This window comes from Erpetoichthys calabaricus, chromosome 18 (genome assembly GCF_900747795.2).
Source record: "Erpetoichthys calabaricus chromosome 18, fErpCal1.3, whole genome shotgun sequence".
Lineage (NCBI taxonomy): Eukaryota > Metazoa > Chordata > Cladistia > Polypteriformes > Polypteridae > Erpetoichthys > Erpetoichthys calabaricus.
In genome coordinates, this window is record NC_041411.2 from 27,527,722 (window position 1) to 27,551,410 (window position 23,689).

General features: G+C 41.7%; 1 protein-coding gene across 1 annotated transcript in view; it reads right to left on the reverse strand.

Annotated features, from left to right (window-relative positions):
- The window catches only part of cacna2d2a (calcium channel, voltage-dependent, alpha 2/delta subunit 2a), a 667,325-nt gene that overhangs the window by 127,671 nt on the left and 515,965 nt on the right, over positions 1 to 23,689 (reverse strand). Inside the window, exons 7-8 of the mRNA XM_028824557.2 lie at positions 17,260 to 17,391; positions 13,035 to 13,092 (exon numbers count right to left, since the gene is read on the reverse strand). Of these exons, the coding sequence (XP_028680390.1) occupies positions 13,035 to 13,092; positions 17,260 to 17,391 (190 nt within the window). The remainder of the gene's footprint in view (positions 1 to 13,034; positions 13,093 to 17,259; positions 17,392 to 23,689) is intronic.

Below are 23,689 nucleotides of genomic sequence, written 5' to 3' on the forward strand. Positions count from 1 at the left end.
GGCCTGTGGAGTTTATCCTATCCCAGCAGCACTTGGTTCAAGGCAGGAAATCACTGTTGCCATCTAAACATAACAAGCCAACAAGTCTTAGCAGTTGAGACCTGCTGGGTCCAGTAACTCCTACAGGCAGGTAATTGTACTGCATGTCCATGAGCCCTTCTTGTTAGCTCTGGCACGTCCACTGAGAATCATCTGCAGTTCACTTTAGCTTTGACTCCAGGGAGCTGTAATCATGCTAGCCTCTCATGACGCTTCTCTTTACCTGCTTCCCCAGGGGAATTGAAGCTAATTTGTATGTTCAAGTAGGTAAATGTTTTATGCTATAACCATTTCTTTGACTGCTTTGTAGACTGTAGAGCCATTCTGTAATTAGTGAAGCCTGCAATACAAAAATACACTGCGTTAAATTAAACTGAATTCTCTCCAGTGGCACCCTTAACATTTGGTGGGGTTAGTGCCCATTTTCATCACCCAGAAGGCTTCTGGGCTCCTGTTCCTTCTACCCATGTGAATTTGTGTTTTTTTGCTGCCTTGTGTCTTTAAGTGCCTATTTTATTCAAGACATAAAACTGGAAAAAACTATTTTATTAAAATGTGATATTAATAAACAGACAACCCTATGGTGCAGTGGGCAGTGCTGTCACATCCCAGCATTTGGCCCAGTTTGTTGCCTTTCCGTGTTCGGACACTGTTTTGTCAAGATTCAGCCAGCATTTTCTCCCTGGCCAGTGTTCAAAGTTGTGTCTCTTGTTTTTTTTGTTTAACCCTTTAACCGCCAACTCTCTAAATATTCCCCATGCCAGGAGAAATCTGAACAATTTTCGTTTTTTTACTTTACATTTATTCAAGCAGTATTTACCTGCTGAAATACCTGCTGAAATGTTTCAAATAAATAGTCATTCAAAGGACGTAGCTTGAACAAGCGGTCACGGTTTGGATCTTTCTTATCTGGCTCAGATAACGGGCAGCAGTCCAGTTGAGATGCTGGGGATACACCCACTCATCGCCATCATCCGATGCGTCGTCATTCACAGTATCATGCAGCGCACGTTGCTGATCATCATTGTTGCTAAAATCTTCTTCAGAACTGCTACAATCATGACCAGAATTATTGTCCAAAATCGCCTGCAAAACCTCACTTGAAGTCAGTTTACGTTTCGCCATATTCACAGCTTTCACTTTCGAATCACATCACGTGAGCGGCCAATACAACCGCAGAGTTGTCGAAATACAATGTAGTAATAATACCCACGCCAAACTGTCAGTTATACTACACGCCAGGCATTCACATAACCTTAGGCAAATGTGCCGGATAATTCCGGCAGTAAGGCGTCAGCAATAACGCTACGATGCCGGATATATCCGGCAGAGGGCGGTTTAAGGGGTTAATTTTATACCATTTATTCATATTAATATTTATTCCATTTATTTTTTCTGTGTGTGAGTTGGTAAAGGGGGATGGCCTTTGTTATGTCCCATGTGCTTTGTGGGTGGCTCCCCAAGGGGCGGGGCCACCTGCCAATCCACCCTATTTATGGGAGGTCCTTCCATGGTGTCTCGCAGTTCACTTGAATGCACTAGGGAGTGGAGACTATTGTGAGTATTTGTGACTTTGCTTTTGCCTTTTGTGTTTGTGTTTTCTATCTTTGACTATATCTTTGGATTTCTTTTTCTTTACTGAATTTTTTTTGAACCTCTGCTCTGTTTTTGACCACACTACTGAATTCTGTATTGGGACTTTGTCTGTTGTGTATTACCTCGCCTTTCAGGCAATTCCTTTGTGTGATATTCGGAGTTTTGGGGCTTGTACAGCCTTTTATAAAAATCAACCTTTTATTTTATTAAGATCTCTCTCGGCCCTTTAGGTTTCTAGTCAAGGTTTTTATCCCCTCTAGTGGGCAACGTTGGAAGTGTTTTGGTGCTCGTCAGGACTCCTGGAGATAACGACAGTGTTTATGTGCTCTTAGGCGGAGTGACTGCTTCACTTTGTGCCCCCCCGTCTCATGTCCTATGCTTCTTCTCACAGTCTCAAAACATGGATGGATGTTTTTTTAAATATAATGCCTCCATTCTCTTTAATTTGCTTATGATACTTATTGTGTTAATAATAGCATTCCTCAATGCTTCACCAGTCTTAATGTCATGCCAATAAAGCACCCGTGTTGTATTGTAATGAAGCTGAAATACTTCATTACTGTGCTTGAGTATGCTTTGAGAATATTTCTACTTTATTTGAGTATAAAATTTTCTGTGAACAGAAACATTCAGGGAACACTTATTTTACATTTTACTTCATTATTGCTTTGCAAATGGCTAATTTTATTCCAATATATTTCGCTAGACACATTCATTACTGCAGTATTAAGCCAGAAAACAAAAGAGATACGCAAATAGGCCCAGTGCTTTCCTCAGTCAATTATTTAAAATACAGGCCTCCCTTGCTTTAGGAAAATGTATGTAGAAGAAGAATTTGGGATGATTTTCAAATGTGTACCGCTGGCATTGACACCCGATCATCTATGCAGTTGTTCCAAGTACATGTCGCTGTGGCACGCAGAACAGGGTGGGGCTGGATGTTTGGGGCGGGGCTAAACACTGGTGACACGTAATCTCCTGTCTCAGTTATTCCAACACTGTCCTCATGGCAGCCTGCCAAACGGGGCGGGGCTGATCCTCACGGTGCAGCGAGGTGTAATCGTGTGGTGACCAGTGCTGTGGTTCACTCGCCCAGTCATGTGTGCTGCTCCCATGTCGTCTTGCATCATCCAAGGCTGAAAGTGAACTTGTAGGAAAAGCCCAAGAAAAACTGAGAGGCCATTTGTCTGCAGTGATGAAGTCAAGGTGAAGTGCTTTATTAAATGTGATTTAATGAATGGAAACGCCAAATTAGGACTTCATTATTAAACTTACAGAATAAGTTTTCATGTTGTTCAGTGTTATTTGAATCAAAAATGGGGACACTTCTGGAGCCAGGGGACTCTTAACAATATTTTCCATTTAAACAAATGCGAATTAGGAGCTCACATTATGAAAATTCCATTTACAAATGAGATTTCAGGAATGGATTAGCTCCTTCTTAAAGCTTAGGAAGCCTGCATGTGTACCTCACTAAATCAAGACACAATTATTAACGTGCTAAATGTCACTGCTTCATGTTGCAGCTACTGATTGTAATATGACGTACATGCAAAAAGAAGGTAGCCTGCATTGTTTAAACTTTGTAAGAACATTTTTGGCCATATCTTGTATATAAACGTTTATGCGTGGAAGTGTGTGTGTGTCTGTCTGGCCCAGAAGTGAGAGGTAAAGTCGGGGTAAGGGCTCCACCTCTGAGGATACGCAAGTGAGGTGAGCACGTCAGCAAAATGAAACCTCTGAAGAAAGAGTCACTTGTTTATTCGCTATTACGGAAGCGAGATGAGAACATCAACAAAACGGTATCCCTTTTACTTTTCCTCCCACCGCTAATGCGCAAGCGAGGTGAGCACGTCGGCAAAACGAGACCTCCTAGGAGAGAGATGCCCGGAGTAGTTCCTTTCAATCACCCGACATCTCTACATTTCAGATTTTTTCTGACGATTTCAATAGTTTCTAGGATGCCGGGCTTTTTACAGCAGGGGCTTACACAGCTAGAATAAAATAACAAGAGATCCTACATTTATTTGTACTTTTAATACTTAATGGAATACGTCACCCAAAACTATGGTCGTTCAAAAAGTTTCCGCACTTTTATATTTCTGTTGGAAACGGTGAAGGTGGGAGGAGTAGTAATTGGTCGTTTCTGAGAGTGTCATGTGACTAGTTGTGTCTGGCAAGCTGCCCTTGCAGTTTGGTATAAGAGTTGTAACCCTGTGGTGAAGATGGCTGCGAAACTTATATATTGCACCAAAGAGGAACAGCGTTCTGTCATATGCTTTTTGTTGGCAGAAGGTGTGCCAGGAGCACAAATTCACCTCTGCATTTGTGCTCAGTATGGCGATAAAGTTCTGTTTCGTTGAGTCGTCTATGATTGGATTGAATTATTCGAAAATGTTTGTACTAGTGTAATGGATGCAGAGCACTCCAGACGTCCAGCTACAGCCACGACCACAAGAAATGAAGAAAGAACCCTGATGTGAAGCAGTGGTGCATCAGTGGCTACATGTTCAACCAAAAACATTTTTTGCTGATGGTATTAAAAAGTTGGTACGACGCTAGGAAAATTGCACTGCAAACGAAGGTGAATATGTAGAAAAGTGATGTCATTTGTTTTTGAAATTCTTAATAAATAGAGTTAAAAAAGGTGCAGAAACTTTTTGAATGTCCCTCGTATATGTTACCTACCTTATGTCGTTTGTAGTGAAGGCCGAGAAAAATTTTGAATCTCATGTTTTCTTGGAGAAAGTCACCACACCCGCTCATTCACTGGTCAAGAATTCTGCTTTCAGTTCAAACGCACAGCATTATGGGAATGCACCGAGTTTTCCAGAAGTATTAATAATGTTTTAGCAAAAAACTCATACATTTGGCATGTTTCGAGCCTTCGAATGGAAACCTGATATGTGGATTATGCAACATGAGTCATGTGAGTATACAGTATGTTTTTCCCATGGACATCTTGCACATTGTGTGCCAGTGTCCAGAATAGGTCACAACTGGATCCTGTTCGATCACAATCTTTGTCATGTATTTTCTAGAGAGAAAACATGCGATTACATTTTCTTCGGGGATATCACTACAGACTGCATGGGGCAAGTGACATACAAAAAATTATCCTTTATGGGTGTTGTGATGTAAGATTTTGCATATAACTTAATAAATATTTTGTATGTCTTTATTTGTAATTTAGGACAAAGCAATGTAATTTGGTGTTACATTAGTGAGTGTTTACACCCCCCCTTTAGGAATGGGTCTCTTTGAATTTTACGACAGAGTTGGGGGAGGATGTGCTTTAGACCAGTTTGGCGAGTGTTTCTCTGCTAAAGTCTTTCAACCCCCGCAAGGAAGCCAAGCTGCCATATGGTTTTGGGGGATAGCAGGTGTTAAGATTGTCTTTGCCCCATTGGTCTGAGGTACGGCTGTTTGGAATTGGCTTGGATCAGAAGCTTTTAAGTACCATGATGTCCTACTGGCTGTAGGGGTTGGACAGAGAATCTATAAATCTGCTTGTTCAACCACATTCTCTCTCTCTTACTAACCAACATATGATGAAGAAGTATCTCTCTTACTAACCTCTGATCATGAAGACCAAACTGATGAACTGAAAGGACAACACAATGAAGACCACAGCTTGGTAGCCATATTTGAACAGGCTTGCGGCCTGTTCTGAAGAAAGCTGAGCACCAATGATGCCTTAACTAGAGACATTTTAAATAACTACAAGTCTGTGTGCCGCCTGAAACTACACATCACCATTTAATCAGGTTGTATGGTTGCCAATATTCAAATGTACTTTGCATATTGTTATTATTTATGAATATTATCAATAATACATTATTTTATGTGTAACTTAACTCCTGCTTGTCTTTTTACTACACCTAATTGCCTGAGTTATAGATATAGAAGGGAAGGTGGGGATAAGTTATATACTATAATACCTTATACACAGTGGTAAGTCTGTGAGATTAGGCATTCTGGCAAAGGCTACTTATTAATAATACAATAGGGAAAAGTAGAGCAATATATTACTCTACCAAGATAAAACAATGGGTAAAGTAGTTCTGTAAGTACACTTAACATCAGATACTTTAAAACTTCTACTTGAATAGGTTTTTTCATGGGTATCTTTTCTCTTTACTTGAGTCATTTTCAACACAGGCATCTCTAGTACAGCTGTCGGGTACTTTATCGGACACCGCTAAATTATTCAAAAGTGGCCTAGTGCCAAATGCACATCTTCTACCAAACAAAGAAATGTGAGCAGAAATGAAGCTGATGATGCCCTGGTGGCAACCCTCTGAGTGTGTTTAGGTGCACACACAAAACCGGGATAAGGTGGGTAATCCCATTAAGGCAGAAACCCTGCTTCTTAAAAACATAAGTAAGAGTACTTCTGGAATTCTCCTTTGGCAAAATATTAAACTGTTATTAAACTGCGCAAAAAAAGAGTTAAACGTCATCATTGGATTGTATGCAGCACAATCTTCTCTGCTTGGCTATGAGCCCTGCAAAGGACTGGCATAACGGTACATGTGCTTCTTGACTCACACCCAGTGATACTTGAATAGTAATTACTTCAATAAAATAAGCATTGCGTTAAGTTACTTGTGACTTTAAAAAGTAATCAGACTATGTAGCACATGTTAACTATAACGCATTACTTGCAATACCGCTTCCGAGATTATGCAACTTGAGTTTAGACTAGTGTACATTCAGCTCAACAACACTAAATGTAACAATTTCGTAAATAATGAGACAGACTATTTTAACCAGGAGAAGGAATAATATGATCACCCGAGCATTTGTCATTTGCCTTGTGGACGCTTCTACTTGTGGCTGCTGAAAGTCTGTGTGAAGCTAACGCATGTGCAGGAAAACAGAGTGCAATGGACATACGCAGAATACAAAGTCTTTAGCTGTGACCTGATTAAGGGTTAACATGGCCAAATAATCGGGTTACTCGCAGAGAAATCTACATCTGTTAACCTGGTTTCTCAGAGACCAATAATCTGGTTTCTCTGACCTGAATTAGGAATTACGATGTATTTTAGAAATCAGGTTTCTGTGAATAACCGGTGATTAAAATACATGTAAACGCAATGACTGTCATGCTTTTCCTTAGTTCATGCCTTTGGTTACATCCCTAATGTCATTTGTATGTCTACCACTTCCAAACACCGTTTGTCTCCAGTCTTGTCTCTTAACATACCAATATATACTGGCTTTGTTATTTTAAGAGGCTCCTAACATTACCTTCAGGGTAAGGTTTTGAATCATCACTGTGTTAGGCTTGCTGCCATCCAGAAAATCTGATAGGGACCCAACTGCCAAGAAAACAGCGTGCTCATTCGCAAACACAAGCACTAGGCATTCATAACAGTTACTGCTTATTCAGGAATAACTCCGGGTATCTCTGCCAGCTGTAGCCTTCGTATTTGTTTCTTCTGGGTGACAGCTCACACACACATACCAGTCAGTCACAGAATTAGAAGGCCATCTTGCACACAAGTGGATCAAGAGAGGGACTGGAATATAGCAGGCACCCACTTGGCCCCCCACTGCTCATTTCCAACTTAATCAGCAGGTTCTCCCACACATTTTGTAAATGTACATTTAGAGGATTATAAAATTTACAATGGACACATCTTGAGGAAAGGACATCAAGTTAGGCCCTGGCAATTATAACCCAAAGTAACATCTCCTCAAAAAACACTTTCAGGTCAGGTTGGGGATCATGCACTTGTACAGCACGTTGTCACACCCACCACATGATGAAACACATCAGGATCCCAGTTGGCAACCCCCAGGCAGTCCATTCCAACCCTCCGGAAATGACCATCTATCTGCCGAAGCCAGATGTTACGTGGGCATCCCCTTGGCCTGGTCCAACCACTCGGGTCCTCCACAGTGAAGATCCTCTGAGCCGGATCACCCTCGAGGAATCGCACCACCTGGCTGTAATGTCATAACTGACGCTCCCTCACAATGCAGGTAATGTGCCTTATTCAGGACTCCATGAGCAACCGCTCATTCGACACAAAGTCAAACCAACTGTACCCAAGGATTCCCTGAAGAGACACAGTACCAAAGGAGTCCAGTCTTTGTCTCAGGTCACTGGATAGAGTCCATGTCTCGCAACCATATAGCAAGACAGGAAGCACCAAGACTCTAAAGACCCGGACCTTCATCCTTTTGCATAGATATCAGGAGCGCCACACACCCCTTTCCAGCGACCTCATGACCCCCTATGCTCACCCAGTCTGTCTACTGACTTCATAGGAAGAGTCACCAAAGACATGAATGTCACTGCTGAGGTAAGTAAACCTCTTGACTACGTTGACGCTCTCTCTGCAGACAGACACACTGCTGATGGTTGTGCCTAAGAGGTCATTAAAGGCCTGGATCTTGGTTCTTATCAGGACACTCGCAAGCCCAGACACTCAGACTCTTCACTCAGTCACTTGAGCACTCCCGATCAGAGCCTCCATTGACTCCGCAAAAAGATCACAACATCGCTGACAAAGTCAAGATCAGTGAATCTTTCATCACCAAACCAGGTCCAGCAACTGGGGGGCAAAACACACTGTACTAATTAATATATTTTAAAATAAGTGTGTTGAACTTGAAGAAAAAATGCTTGAACATGTAGGAAAAAAGGTGGAGCCAGAAGAATGAGGGTCCCGTTGGTTTCTGACCTGCAGTCAAACAAATGTAATCTGACAGTATTGGACCCCGAGTGGCTTTAAAGAATCTTCTCTCTCTTTCACTCCTTTCCCTCCCTAGGCTGGTGGAGTCTTTGTCCTAATAGCCACATCTGCAGTGAGGTAGTGTGAGCTTCCCAGTCCAAATCAGGGCCTCACCCCATTGCCAAATGGTAATGCTGGGAAGTCTATTAGAAAAATAATAAAAAACAAAACCCCTCCACTGCTATAAATCATGAGCAGGAGAGGACATCCCCTTGCTACTTTGCATTGTGAAGGTGTGGGGAGACAGAGCCCCGCTCCCTGGGTGAGGGAGTTGATACAGAACTGCTAGCTGGCTCTATTAAAAAGACAATCATCGCTGTTTATCCAGTTCCAGCCGTGCGGTAAATGAAATCCTAGCGGCAGGCGATGCCTTGAGCTACTCTGTCCCACAATGCCTGACAAAGCTAACGAGACATTCCCTCAATTCTGCGACCCCCTGACCCAGTGTTGTTGAAATTCCGCCTCCCTGTCCTCATGCACTGGCCAGGTACCTGACAGAATAGGACGGAGAGAGGGAGACTTGGGGGCAAATGCTTGACGGCGAAGGAAGATTAAGACATTCAGCGGGTAGTTAGTCAGTCACTCAAGCTTCACTTAATACCAGTAGAGGTATTCTGGGTTTAAATGACAGAAGAACCTCTGGCAAGATTGCTTGGGCTATTAAACATTCAGAATAGAAAGTGTACCTTATTATATAGGAGCTCTCTCTGTCTCTCTGTTTTCACTGGGATCCTTTATGTTTTGCTATGGAGAGCACAGTGTAGAAATGAAGAATTGAAGCAATAGCAGCATTTTCATATTATCTGAAACTCTGGCAAGTCCAGTTGAATGGTTCATTAAATCATCAGGAGGCCTGAAGTACAGGTCCATCACTATCTTCTTGAAGTATACAGGAGGTCTAAAATGCTCATTAAAATGTGAGGTAACATAATATTTCTGGGTCACCCCTAAGAAGGCATGGGGCACCAGTCCATAGCAGGGCCCAATGCGGAATTGCCAATAAACCTAATCTACAGGTCTTTGAGAATGTGGTAGGAACACCAGAATACTCATGCAGGAAAGTAGAGACATGAACACTCCACACAAACAATGTCAGGACAAAGAAGAACTTAAGCGACAACAACTTCAGGACTGACTTATTTTGGTCCACAATTCTTAAAACAAGTATTGTCCAGTTCATACGTTTACTTCTTAAGGCTGAGCTCATATGGTACCAGTTGAACCCTTTGCCTAATGACATGTACCATCTTTTGATGCCCCCTTACCTCTCGGAGCAAGAATAGGCGGTGCCAGGGAGAGATGAGATAGATGGAGATGGGACCTCAAAAGAGGGAATGGAACTACAAGAAGGAAAATGAGGGAGTGAGTAGGAGATGAAGTCTCAGGAAAGGCAAATGAGACCTTTGGAAAGAAATGAGGAAAAGATAAATGAGGTGACACCTCTGGAAAGAGACCCAAGAAGGGTGTAAAGTGAACTCAGGAAAGTAAGAAAGATGGAAATGGAACCCTGAATAAAGAGAGAAGGAGCGAGGAAAAAAAAAAAGAGCCTCAGGATAATGAAGAAGTGTTGGAGAAGTGGCTCCCGAAAGAAGATGGGAGTGTAACTGATATGGGATTTTGAAAAGGAAATGAGGAAAAGACAAAGAGAGATATCACTGCATCGATGATAGTCAAAGAGGTAGACTCAACTACCTCTTTGGATAGGATGGAGAGGAGAGAGCAAGAAAATAAAGTAAAAACAAATGGGGCAAGGGATATTGGTCAAAAGAGGTAAGGGAGAGAAGTTTGGTGGCCTAGCAAGATTGGTCAAGACAGATGAGAGGTTATGGTGAGAGAGCAGAAAGTCTCATAAGTCACTTTCAAAACAAACAGAGTCGCTGCTGAATGTCAAGGTGATGAATATGATATCATGTCTTCCTTAGTGGTCCAGGGTATGGTCCAAAAGTGTGAACAAACATTGAACTACGTGTCTGTCAGTCTTTTCATTAGAGAGAGCCAAGCACGTCCTCTAGTGAAGCAGGCTGCAATTCCCCGACTAGCCAACACATTCAATCTGACACGTCAATAGCATAAAGGCTCTGGAAATGTCATCAGCAGAGCAGACGGATTGAGCTTCAGCTGGGAGGATTTTTTTTTCCCTTTTACAGGCTTTAAGAGAAAAAAGGAAGGCGGAGGAAGCTGCTGGCGACAGCCTCGAATATTTATGTTACAAACATGTATGTGATTTCTCTTTTATATGAAACAACTCATCAACTTCCTCAGCTTCTGACAGACATGCAATTATTTCTCCAAGTGCTGCCTTTGCCGATGAAGAGGCTGGCAAATCACGTTGAGCCGTGCAGACTGTAATGACAGCTCGGAGTGCTTCTCTACGAGGTGCTGATGCTCTGGCGCATTGTGACTTGCTAATGAATTTGAGCCCCTGGAAAGGTGCAAGCAAGCAGGACATGGGGAAGTCCTGTAAGAAAGGTCGATCGGATTTACACAGAAGAGGCCAGGTGGCGGAGCACATGCTGCATATCCCAGTCTTGGACAGCAGAAGAGCTTGAAGCTCTCACACCTCCTAATTAAAGAGCAGACACCTTCTCCCAATCCATCCATTATGGCTTAACTACAGCTTGTAAGCAAGTCAAGTCACTTTATTGTCACAACACTTGACATAAATGTACAGGTGAGTGAAAAACTCACGTGCAAGATCCACAGCAGTAGATCGATATTAATTTAAATGTACAAATTTACACCATATACATAAAAAAATTATTTATATCTCAATTCATCAATCACACATTGTATAAAATAAACTGATTATATAAGTCAACAATTAGACACACTGACAATCTGTACACTATACAACGCATACTGATAAAAGTTGGTATGTCGACTAAGATCCTCGGCAACTTTTACAGCTGCATTGTTGAGAGCATCTTGACCAGCTGCATCACTGTGTGGTACGGCAACACTACTGGTATGGACCACAAACACCTGCAGAGAGTGGTAAAGACTGCTGAGAAGATCAACAGGACCCCACTGCCCTCTCTGCAGAGCATCTACAACTGCAGAGTCTGCAGGAGAACTGCCTCGATCCTCAGGGACCCCCCCCCCCCACCACAAACTGTTCACACGTCTACCCTCAGGCAGGAGGTATAGAAGAATGTGATGCAGGACTTCCAGGCTAAAGAACTCTTTCTTTCCCAAGGCCATTAGACTCCTAAATAACAGACTGGAGTTTATAACCGTGGTTCACCTCATTCCGTCTACCTCACACAACTGTATTTGACTTGTCCATCACACACCTACCTGCACAATTATACTTTATACTTCTATTCTGTTTTTATACTTTATGCTGCCTCTGTTACTTATCTATCTGCTACTTATGATTTATGTTTATCTTTATACGTTGGTTTTGTCATTTGGTGTGGACAGCAAAGAAAGAATTTCATTGTACAGGGAAATGTGTTTCCTTACTGTGCACATAACAATAAACTTTGAACTTGATAACACAAAATGGTTGTGGTGCAATGGAATGTAGAGATGAAAGGACAGCAGCATGGATGTGCATGTGTGAGGGGGTAATAAGGGTTACTACCCAACACTGGGCAGAGTTCAGCTTCTTAACAGCTTGACAGAAGAAGCAGTTTCAGAGCCTGCTGGTCTGACGCTATGCTATCGTCTGCATGGAGCTAATAATGTGAACAGTCCATGACTCAGATGACTGGGGTCATCGATGATTTTTCTGACTTTCCCAAGACAATGTCCTAACATACAGGATACGTCTTGTATGTTAGGAACGTCACCTCCAATGATTTATTGGGAAGAAGGCATTACCCTCTCCAAGGCTTTGTGATTAAGGGCAGTGGCATTCCCATGCTAGTTAAGATGATTTTAGTGCTATAGGTGTAAAGTGATCGGAGGGTGGGTGGGCTCATTTCAGACCTCTTTAGCCACCTGAGATAGACAAGGTGTTGGTGTGCCTTTTTCACTGCTTTTTCAGTGTGAACATTCCATGGGGGATCTTCAGTGAGATGCACACCGTTGAACTTAGTCCACAGTAGTCCCATTGATGATGATACAGTACACCTCCTTGCTTCCTGAAGTCAACTATTATGTCTTTGGTTTCGGTCACATTTTGAGAGTGCCAGTGTATCAGGGCTCTGAATTCCCCCTTGACACTGTTGGAAATAAGACCCACCACTGTTGTGTCATTTCACAAATATCACAATCATGTTAAACCTGTTCCTTGTCGTACAATGTTGATGGACTAGAGGAAAGGACTTAGTACACATCCCTGCGTGGCTCCTGTTTCGAGAGTGAATAGGAAGGAAGTGATGCCACCAAGTCTAACCACCTGTCGCTAATCCAAGAGGAAGTTTGGGATCCAGCTACGCACAGTCATTCAGACCTGTACCTGAGCTACGGAATCATAGTGTTAAATACTGCGCTGTAATCTACAAACCGCAGTCTCATAAACATGAGTTTTTGTCTAGGTGGGAGAGGACTGTGTGTAAGGTCAGGGCAATTGCATCACTAGTAGATCATGGACTTCTTTACGGCCTTAACGGCTTTTGTTCCTTTTCCTCAAATATTATCGGATAGTTTTCCACATTTAAAATGTGTTGTGAAAACAGAGAAGAGGAGCTTGGAAATACTCACCAGGGCCGCCTGCGAACATCATAGAGGTCAATCTTGTTAGAGATCTTCCACCGGGCAGCTGAGAAGAATAAAAAAAAATAGATAAAGTATCTGTCTTAATGAGAGCATTTTTGGTAAATGGCAGTGGCGGACCATCAGGGTCTGCAAGGCCTTCTCTGCTGGCCTAAAAAAATATCTGAATCACAAACTGATGTTAATTATATTTTGTCCATGAATATTTATTAAATAATTCCAAATAGTCTGTCTGCTTCCTTTCATAGATTTTCCGATGGTTGTGCTGCTTCCAAACATGTATTTTCGTATTAAAGCATTTAACCAATCACATTTCAGCCATCATTTGTTGCCAGGCAGGGTCAAAGTCAAAGAAGTCTGCCCGGAGGCCTTCACAATCCATTCTGCAGGCCCTCTAACACAAAATAAATGTCGATTAAACTGTTGCTTCAACCAATCAGATTTTGAGTTGGTTTCACTAGGGCCCTCTAGCAGGCGTACGGCAAGGTCACCGTATTCAGACCCATTGATTGGATAGGATGGTGTAATAACTATTTTGTCACCCCATGGCTGAAGGAGGAGAAGAAATAGATTTGGTGGCAGATTTACTTTCAAGGCCATTTTCAAGACGGACTTTTCACGAAAAGCTGGACATTGTTAAGAAAGGTCGGACAACTCCGAAGCTAGCTAGCCTGTCACAACCAGGAGGAAGATTTGTCCGCCACTTTCAGGTTACCAACTACGAGCGGTACCCCTGGCTCACAGGGTCAGAGGAACACTGCAAATTGTATTGCTGGGAGTGCTTGTTATTTGCCACTGGTCGACATGGTGTTTGGAGGCACACTGGGTTTGTAAATTTGACTTGCCTAACCAAGGCAGCAACGAGACATCAAAGCACTGCCGGACACTTACAAGCAATGGAGCTTTCCAAAACTTTACTAAATGGAAAGGACCTGATGGCGGGGGGGATTGCGGAAGCAGTGGATTTCGAAGACTGTACATGGGGAAGTTAAAAAGAAGTAGTCAGTCCTATAAAGTTCATATGTCTACAAAATTATACAATCTACCCTGTCACGTTTTTTTTTTATCTCAATGTACATAATGCATAACAGTTAAAAACACAGACGAACTTGTTATTATAATAGCAGTAATCAGATAGCTCCAGTAAAGTATTCATTTTCAGCTGCCTAAAGTCTCTCTATGCTGCTTTATTAGCCACCGGGGGCACTGTTGCTTAGTCAAGCAGTTCAACTGAATGGAGTTCTCTCTGCATTCGCTCCATTCTCTATGGGCTGCTTTTCTGCCAAAGGCAAGACTGTTGTTTATTCAGAGGGTTAAGGTAAAGTAAGTTCTCTTTTATCTCAGTCAAGTCTCCATGGTCTACACTGACTGCCAACAAGGGCAGTGTTGTGCAGTCGAGACGCTCAAGTGAATTATGCTCATTTTCAGCTCTCACAGGCATTCTTATACTGTTAAACCTACTGCAGAGGGCACATTTTTTAATTCAAGCAGCTCAAGAAAGGCGCTGTAAGCCTCTCTCAGTTGTCTACAGGTTGCATTTTCTGCTACAGAAGGAGCTGATGTTCATGCAGGGACCTCATCCGGACTGCCTTCTTTCATCTATTCTGCATGGCTCACAGTGTCTGCCATAGGAGGCACTGTGCTGGAGTCAGGAAACACAATTCAGCCGCGGTCATTACCTGCCATCAGTGGCACAGCTTTTTATTTAAGGAGCACCAGTGAATTATATTCCCTTTACATGCAGGGGATGCTGTTATGTAGTCTAAGCTTGTGGGGAGTCCTGTGGTTAGCGCCTCTGCTCCATTTATCCAGAATTCTGGGTTTAAATCCTGAAATTTGCCCCAGATGGGCATGCCTGAGTGGGCCCTGTGATGGCCTGCTGCCTCATTATAACTCTAAATTGAATTATGAATGAAAGTTGCTGTCTTAATGGAAAGAGTTGTAGGAATCTGGAACAAACTTCCATGACGTGTTGCTGAACCAGAAACCTTGTCAACCTTCTTAAAGATGTATCTAGATGAGATACTGGGACAGCTTAGCTATTAGATGGACAAACGAGTGACAGCTGGACTGAATGGGTTCCTCTCTTGTTGCTTGTTTAATATATTTTGTTACTAGGTAAACATAACTTTTCTATTTTTGGTTTTGTTTTGTCTTGTCATTTTTGTACTGTTATGTTTTTTTTGCAATGATATTTAGTTCTCTACTTGGTGTTTTATGCTATCTGCCCTGCTGCCTGTATGTGGAGCCTAAGGAGGCGGGGCCACCTCACTAAGCCGCTGGCGCAGCAGGCATTTCAGCCAAAGCTGAGGAAGGCTCAACAGCCTCAGCATTTTGTGCAGCCTTGTCATTTTAAGTCCTGATTTTTTGATTAGGAATTCTTGTCTGGATTTCTTCGTTTTGACCCCTGCCTCGTAAAAGGTGCTCTGCCTAGATTGTGTTTCTTGTTTTTCTTTTTTTACCTTTAGACAAATCCTAGTTTCTGTTCCTTTATGTCGTTCTTTCTGCTTTTTCATTTCTGGTGAAATCTCCTTAATAAATATTTAAATAAGGATTTTGACTTGTTTCGTGCAGGATTGGGGATCTCACTGTTCCCCCCTTCTGTATCTTTTATTACTTTAAATATTAAAATCATCAACACATTCACAACACCCAAAAATGATTTTTTAAATGGTATTTACCACATATGGTTTGTAGTGATGCACCATAAAAAAAAGAATTTCATATTTTTGTGCACAATGGAGTTAACAAAGTTTATGCTTTAATGAAAGTGAGCAGTGACAAACGCTGAACAACAGCAAACAATAACAAAACACGCATGAAAAAATATCTCACATAACTTGACATATTTGTTCAAAACGAGTAATCTAGTCATATATGGAAAATGTGCAAAATACACACAGTTTTGCTAAAATATTGTTAAACTGATTGATTCCTTTGGTGTAATGAAGGTACCCCACAACCCAGAAGTCCTTTCACACAGGGTGTCACACTTTTGAATTGGCGACACCCACCTCTCCTGTGATACATTGGCCAAGTGTCCTATCTTTAAAAGCAAGACCCATTGTGAAATGATGTCTGGGTTATGGACTACTTTTCGTTTTACTAAAGGAATTGATTCATTTAACAATATTTTAGCAAAAACATGCTCATATTTTGCACATTTTCAGTATACATTTACATGACTTGACATGGATTATGTGACATGAGTAACGTGAGATTGTTTTCATGGATGTTTTGCTATTTTTTGCTCTGGTCCAGCATTGGTCACTGCCTGCTTCTATTAAAACATAAACTTTGTTAGCTGCATGAGATTAAACATTTTTTTTCAACCATTACTACAAAATACATAGGGTTAAGTAACATTTAAAAAAATATTATTTCTGGGGAGCATTCCTTTAAGAGTTTCATTTTGGGCCTAGTAGGCCTGGAAGCCTGCCTGTTGAGTATTGGCTTGGCTGTCGGTGGTGAGACCAAGTTTGGGGTCACACAACATGGTGGTTTTGGGATACCTATTAGCCATTTTTGTACTTTGTGGGTAAGGATTTCAGAACAACTAAGTGCTGTGGTTTATTTCTACCATCAGAAGCACTGTACTACCCCCCAGAGAGTCCTCCATTTTTATCTTTCTCAAAACTGCACAGGTTTCCTCTGTCCCAGGCAGTGCTGCTATGACTTCAACTGAATTCTCTCCATTGTGCCAGCCTCTGAAGGCACTACTACTTAGAAAGATCAAGTGAATTAAGCTCCCTTTAAGCTCTCTCAAGTTTTTGTCACTGGCCACACCGTATGCCACATGGAGCTCTGATGTGTAATTAGTGAAATCAAGTGAATTCACTTTATTTTTAGCTCTCTCCATACTGCTTCCTTTGGCACCGGAGGCTTTGTTTTAGACTCTGTGAGCTCTTCGTTTTCAGCTCTCCTGAATCTCTTTGTAATGTTTTGTCTGCCACCGGGGTGCTGCTATTCAGTAAGGGAGGTAAAATAAATTAAGATCTAAATTAGCTGTGTCAAGTCTCAACGTGCGGCTTTGTGATCCACAAGGGGCACTGCTGTCCTGGCGTTGAGCACGACTGCATGAACTTCATTCTCTCCATCTAGACGGGAACATTTTGTTCATCAGCAGGCTGGAGGCCCCTGAGCGCTGTTAGAAGTGACACTCAATAAATGACTTTCCTTTCTGACACAACGGTTGCATCCCAGAATTTCATACCTGGATAATATCGGGTAACCCCGGTGGCACTGCCAAACACCTGCCAGAGCAGGGACGGGTCCTCGTTGCGATTCTGTATGAACACCTCCTCCAATGCAGCCGTCCAGTTCAGTTCATTCAGGATGACGGTAGCTGAAACACAAACACGCAGAACATCATGACGTTGCCTTTTGTGGGGCAGGAGCTGGCCACTCAGGGCAGCATCAGTTGGTGAGTGTGAAGCAAACATGACCTGGTAAATCTCAATATGTTGGTTCAATAGGAAAAACAAAGTGCCCACAGTTGTTCCTAGACAAAGGATTCGGCCATGGATTCTGTAGAGTAGCCACATGGCAACAACATAACATGCCATGTGACTTTAAAATCCTTAACCTGATCCCAACGTGTTCACCAGGCTGTACGTGAAAAGAGTAAGGCTGCAGAGCCAAGGAGATGACTTCAAGGTCCAAACCCCACTGTTTCAGTAACCATCAGGACTTAACTCATATTTAATTGATAGAATATTCACGTTTTCTTATGCATGGGGTTTAGTGAGAATATTCACCATGAAACACATTATACAAAACAAATCTTGACTGGTCCAAATAACTCAAAGATATCCCAAGAAATAGATGGGTGGCCAACTGGGCCATCCCACTTAATTTTCTGACAAACAAAAAAGAGTGCGCAATGGCACCACATGAACAACATTTCAAGCTTGCTGGCCTCGCAGATTGCCTTAACCGGCCTATCTTTAACACAACTCGTGTTGAGTAGATCTATTCAGGATCTCCATTCTATTGGAAAAAGACATCCTGTTCTGAGGACACCCACAGTTATAGGGCTCCAAATGGAAGGAGAGGGGGCTTCTTTGAATGTTGGGATGGGTCAGATGCCCTCTTTGAGTTGCAGAGACAAGGCTGCTAGTGTCAGCGCCCTCTTCTGCATACCTTAGAAGAGCCTTGAAGGTGATCGTCAATCACCCATGTATGACAACTGATTGACTTGTATCCCCCATAAGACCAAGAATTCATATTGGGGTCTGAGATTTTGAGCAAATGACCTAACACATCTGGGATTGAAAATGCTGCAAATGTGGAGTAGTTTGAGATGGCATCTGCCACGAAAGGTGCTATACAATGGATGGCATTTGCCATGAAAGCTCCTATATGACTCTAAAGATTGACTTTTCTGGTTGTAAGCCATAAGCATTATTTCACATCCCAGTACTTCTGAGTTGTGTGACACTGAGCGTGTGACTTAATGCACTGGACCTTACACGTGAAGAACATGCAAGATGTAATGTGGTATTCATCAGTTTTGAGGGATATTCATAATAAAAGGAGCTATACCACATGGAGGCTAATGTGAACTGTTAAATTTAATACTGTCAGCTGCTTTATAAAGCACACAAAATAAAAGATTGCATCCTCTTAATTTGGTTGAGTCACACTAAAGGTACTTAAGAAGCTTTTAAGGTTACATTCTGGTAAAGCACAATTACTGATGTCAACTTAGTACTACAACATTTTTATTTCCCTGGTTTGTGTTTGCCTGTATCCACTTCCATACTCCGTTCTCTTCTGTTTCCACAAGTTGAAATATTAAATGACATCAAGGCAATTTATTCCCCCTCCTGGCATGTGAGGAAATGAAAGGCGACACAGGCTGCAAGGAGACACATCCCGGGCCCTCTTTGCCGCAGAGATGGAAACTGTGTCTGTCGGCTCCCAGAATCAATAATTTATCACAAGATGTTATCTTTACTGAAAACTAAAATATACGACAGTGATGAATGCTGTGCTCACATGGAACGCGCCGTTTAATTGTGAGCCATAACACAATAAACCCATTAGTCGACACTCCATTATGAAAGATTAGCCAGGCATTTCAAATGTGTTAATATTGCCTTGGCCAATCATTTGTCATTTGGGGCAACTTATTTGTATATTCATATACACATATACAGTATATATATATATATATTTACTGCACATACTCTTCACTGACATTGCTTTTCTTTTTCATTGACTTTCAATTTAGACTAATATTAAATTGTTCGCTAAAAGTTGAGATGCACAATATTAATCAGTCTCTAAAGCCAGCTTGATTAAATGGAGAGCAATCCGCTGAACTCTCATATACAAATTTGTGTTTACATGCTTCATGATTTAATTATCTTTTACAGGGAGCGTGACGCTGCAGACTCACCGAGAGGCCCCTCCTAACAGCACACAGGGCCTAGTTCCCTTTTCATTTAAATTGTTACATTTAAACTCCTCTTCTTCTGTGTTGGAGTCCTTTGCCACTAATGTGGATCAAACCAGCACTACTAGGAACGGAAAATTCTGCGAATCTTACTCAAAGGCCACCGACAAGACAAAACAATAAGGATCAGATGCCTCCAACAACCCAGTATAGCTGAGGAACTTCATAAACAAAGACTACTCTGGTTTGGCCATGTGTGCAGAATGAATGCAGTCTGGTGCCTTTACTGACTGCTATGGCGAAACTGCTCAGCAATTTGGAAGATACAATGAAATGCACCGAAGAAAACTTGGACACGTCAAGTTGAAGACAACCTCAAACTACATCGACTCAACCTAACAGAGGCCAAGGTCGTAACAAAAGATTGAAACAGCTGGAAGAAAGTCGCGAGGGATGTCCAAAACTCATCAGTACCTACAGTAGCATACTGTTGCCTCGTCCAGTTGTCCGCTAAAGAATTGACGATGATGATGACTGGGAACACTGGAGTGTAGCTCTGACTATTGGGGCATCAAAATTGGAGGCGTTTACCACATTTATAACTTATATGTTTCTTTTCCTCCTTGTAAAGCACTTGGAGTTATACTTATAAATAAATATTGTTATTGTCTTTATCCAATTCAATGTTCATTTGTCCACTGAAAGTGGAGCGGAGAGAGCACTAAACATCTGAACAAACATGGCCTCCAAAACTAAGAAGTCAATCCAAGCTTGTGTGGTGGTGGCAATATGGCAAGTCAAATCAGTTAGATATCTCCTTCATACTGGACAGACACTGGCATTGGTGCCCAGCCAGCAAGGACTGATCAGATTAGAGTGCTATACACTTGTATCTACAGTAAGTTGAATTTAGTTTACTCTGAGTAAAATTAATTACGTTCAGCCTCAGAGTACTTACACAGATTTACAATACAATACGACAAAAAAGGAAAGTGATGACCTTCCAATGTTGAGAAACATGAACACGTATCTCAAAGTAAATAAACCTCTCAATATTTTAGATGGGTATTATTTTATCATGAAAGTGTCCATGAAAGGCACCTTAGTCTACAAAGGCTCAATTAATGATGGTGGACAAGTCAATCTTGGAAATGCCTAAATTTGTAACCTTGTTTCACACATGCTTACCTCTGGAAACCTTCATAAAAGGGCTGACTACCTTAGTAAAGCATTCAACACTAAACCTCTGAATACCTTAACAATTGCCGAGACCCACCTTGTTCTCAGTGTCCCCCACTGCATAGGCTGAACTTCCAGATACCCTAGGGAAGGCCAGGAGCCTGCTCCTGCCGGGATCACTGAACACGGCCTGATCCCACTTTGCTACCTTTGAAAGAGTATTGAACAGAGACTGGCTACCCTTGAAAGGTTTGCACAAAATATCCTAACAGAGGCCAGGAGTCTGCTTCTGCCAGGAACAGAGACCACCATCTTCTCCCAGTTCACTACCTCAGATTGAAGGATGGGTAGCACTTTTGTTTAGGAACTGCATAAATGCATCTATTACTAATTTACTCTGATGAAATAAGACCTTAACAAAAGACTTCTTTTGGTCTTCATAACACTTATAATACATCAGTAGATCGGTTATTCATCTCTGTGTTGTCTGGCGTGATGGTAAAATGACTTGTAAATATGAAGGATTCACAGATCTTACACTGAATATGTAACATCAAGAGAAATGTGTCTCAGTAAAGCCACCTCAGACCACTCCAAAGTAAAGTTTTCTTAGTAGGTCACATTGTACACAATGCAAAGATGAATACACACCTTACCAATGTCTTGTAAGTATTACAAACACCCAAAGAAGTGTATGTTAAGGTCTTGTTACATAATAGTAAATGAGTAATTGATGTATTTTTGCAGTACCTAAACTGAAGTATTACCAAAGGATTTAACCTGAACGAACACAACTTGCCATAAATGTCTTAACACTTACGACCTGAGTTAGGTTACATCCACACCACTATGTTTTCATTTAAAAACAGCATTTTTAATCAAATGCTCGAGTATTTCCATTATTTGCGAAAGTATTGTTGTCCACACTAAAACTCCTGACAACTCATATAACTGTGACCTTCACCTCTACGGGGCATATGGGCCTCAGCAGAAAACTCCTTAAAGGGGCTGAGTAGTGAAAAACTCAGAGCCCTGTGAAAATCACATTCCCGTGTGCTTTACGCACTTTCAAAACTAGCAGCGTGCGTAGGAATCTCTAAGAGCGCGTTCACAACAGCGCATTGCTGCACCCACCACATGACAAACCACCTCAAAATCCCAGATTAGGACCAGAGTGCAGCCATGCAACGGGTGACACCTCAGCACCACACTAGTTCAGATGGAGTGGTACAGTGTGAGTTTTTTGTTTTATGGTGACTGAAATGTCAATTCTGCCATCAAGCCCCCCAGTTTTTCCCTGCAGGTTGGAGGGCCTACATGCAGGGCTGGGTGCAGATGAACATCATTACCCAGGGTGGATAGAAAAAGAAAGAAATTCCTTAAGAAGCTGCAGCAAGTTGCCCCTGGGTCACATTATTGTGATGGCCACAGCTGAAAGTAACATGGCGATGGTCATCTTGTCGTTAAATATAAACACAGCAAACGTTAAAGCGACACTTAAAGAAAACCTCCATGTTCATTTATGATAGGAGTGATTATACCACACAACATTTGTAAAACTAATTCAACAGAGGTAATAAATAACTGTGTACCCACGTGTTTTTATATTTTTGCTTTACTGCATTTTTCTTTCCTGTCCTGTATTCTTATAAGCTTGGCTGCATTCTACTCCCATCCATTTTTGCCGTTATGAACTTTGATGCAAACACACCCTCCTTATTTAAAGGATCAAGTTTAAGTAATGCACAACGGCTTTCAACTGAGTTATTTACAAACTCATTTTCAAGGAGCTCTGAATTTTTAATTGGTTTTTATCTGTTATTGTCTTCGCCTTTTGAGGCCAGATGTAATACTAGTGAGCAAGGGAATGGTTCTATAGGGGGAAACCCTGACAGAGCACTCTCTTGGTGGCTGATTATTCAAGAACTGCATGAGGTGAAATCAGATAGCTGAAATTTCAAAAAGTTTTGTTACTTGTCGATGAAGCTGCTTTTAGCTAAATATGATAATATGTTGATGGCCAGGCCCCATCACCTATTTTACGTCTTCTTACAAGCATATACACACTAGTTAGTTTATCTGAGCTTAAACATATACATTCTAATAGTAATAGTATTATTTACTTCTACATTTTCAAGTCTTCCAGTATTCTTCAATGTATTTGAATGCATCCCAGTATCTTCGCTCTTTTGGAAAACATCTTTATAGTCTATCACAGCTTCTGTCTAAATGGGTACCAGCCTGCTAAACTCCTGTTTAAATGCACACTATCTAGCTTTCCCAGTTTATTCACTTAAAAGTTGTATCTTATCTAAATAATCCAATAATAATCTTAATAATCATACAAATTACATATTCTAAATTATTGGCAGCTATTGCTCGTCACCATTCCATCAATTGGAAAATGCCCACCAGGGCATGTCAGATGTGTCACCCGCTAAGATCTATTCAGTGAGTAACTAAAATGCTGGAGGAAGGTAATCCATCCAGGAGGTTATATTGGGTGCTCGACCTCAACCGAGAAGTAAGTAGTTACCTATAGGTAAGAACACAAATCGAGAATCATAAAAGTAGTAAAGTGAAAGGTGAAGATGTGGCATCTTTACTTACTCCTACATACCAGAAATTGGCTATGGGTTTTGGAAGGGGACCTGCTACCTATAGCTTGAGTACCAGCTGGTGTTTTTATTCCTATACTTGGGTAGCTGCTGAGAGAAACATGTTAGAGGTGGGCGCCACTTTCTAGTGTACAGATAAGTAAAACCTGGCACCCGCTCTCTGACATGGAAAGCCGTGACCTTTCCCAGTTCTCTGTGTATGAATTGTTTGAGTTTGAAATGTGTAAGCAGGAAATTCTCTGAACACTTCAGGGGAGAACCTTGGCCATCTCATAATAATTTTGCTGAGAAATTGCTACCTAAAGACAACTAAAAGTGAATGTCTCTCCGTGGACAAGTATGGACGTCTCCACCCATGTTGAAGATTGGAATAGGAGGGGCTGGTACCTGCACTCATGCTGCATGTGGCAGAGTGTGACAAATCTACAGGAGTGCAGAGGCCCAGA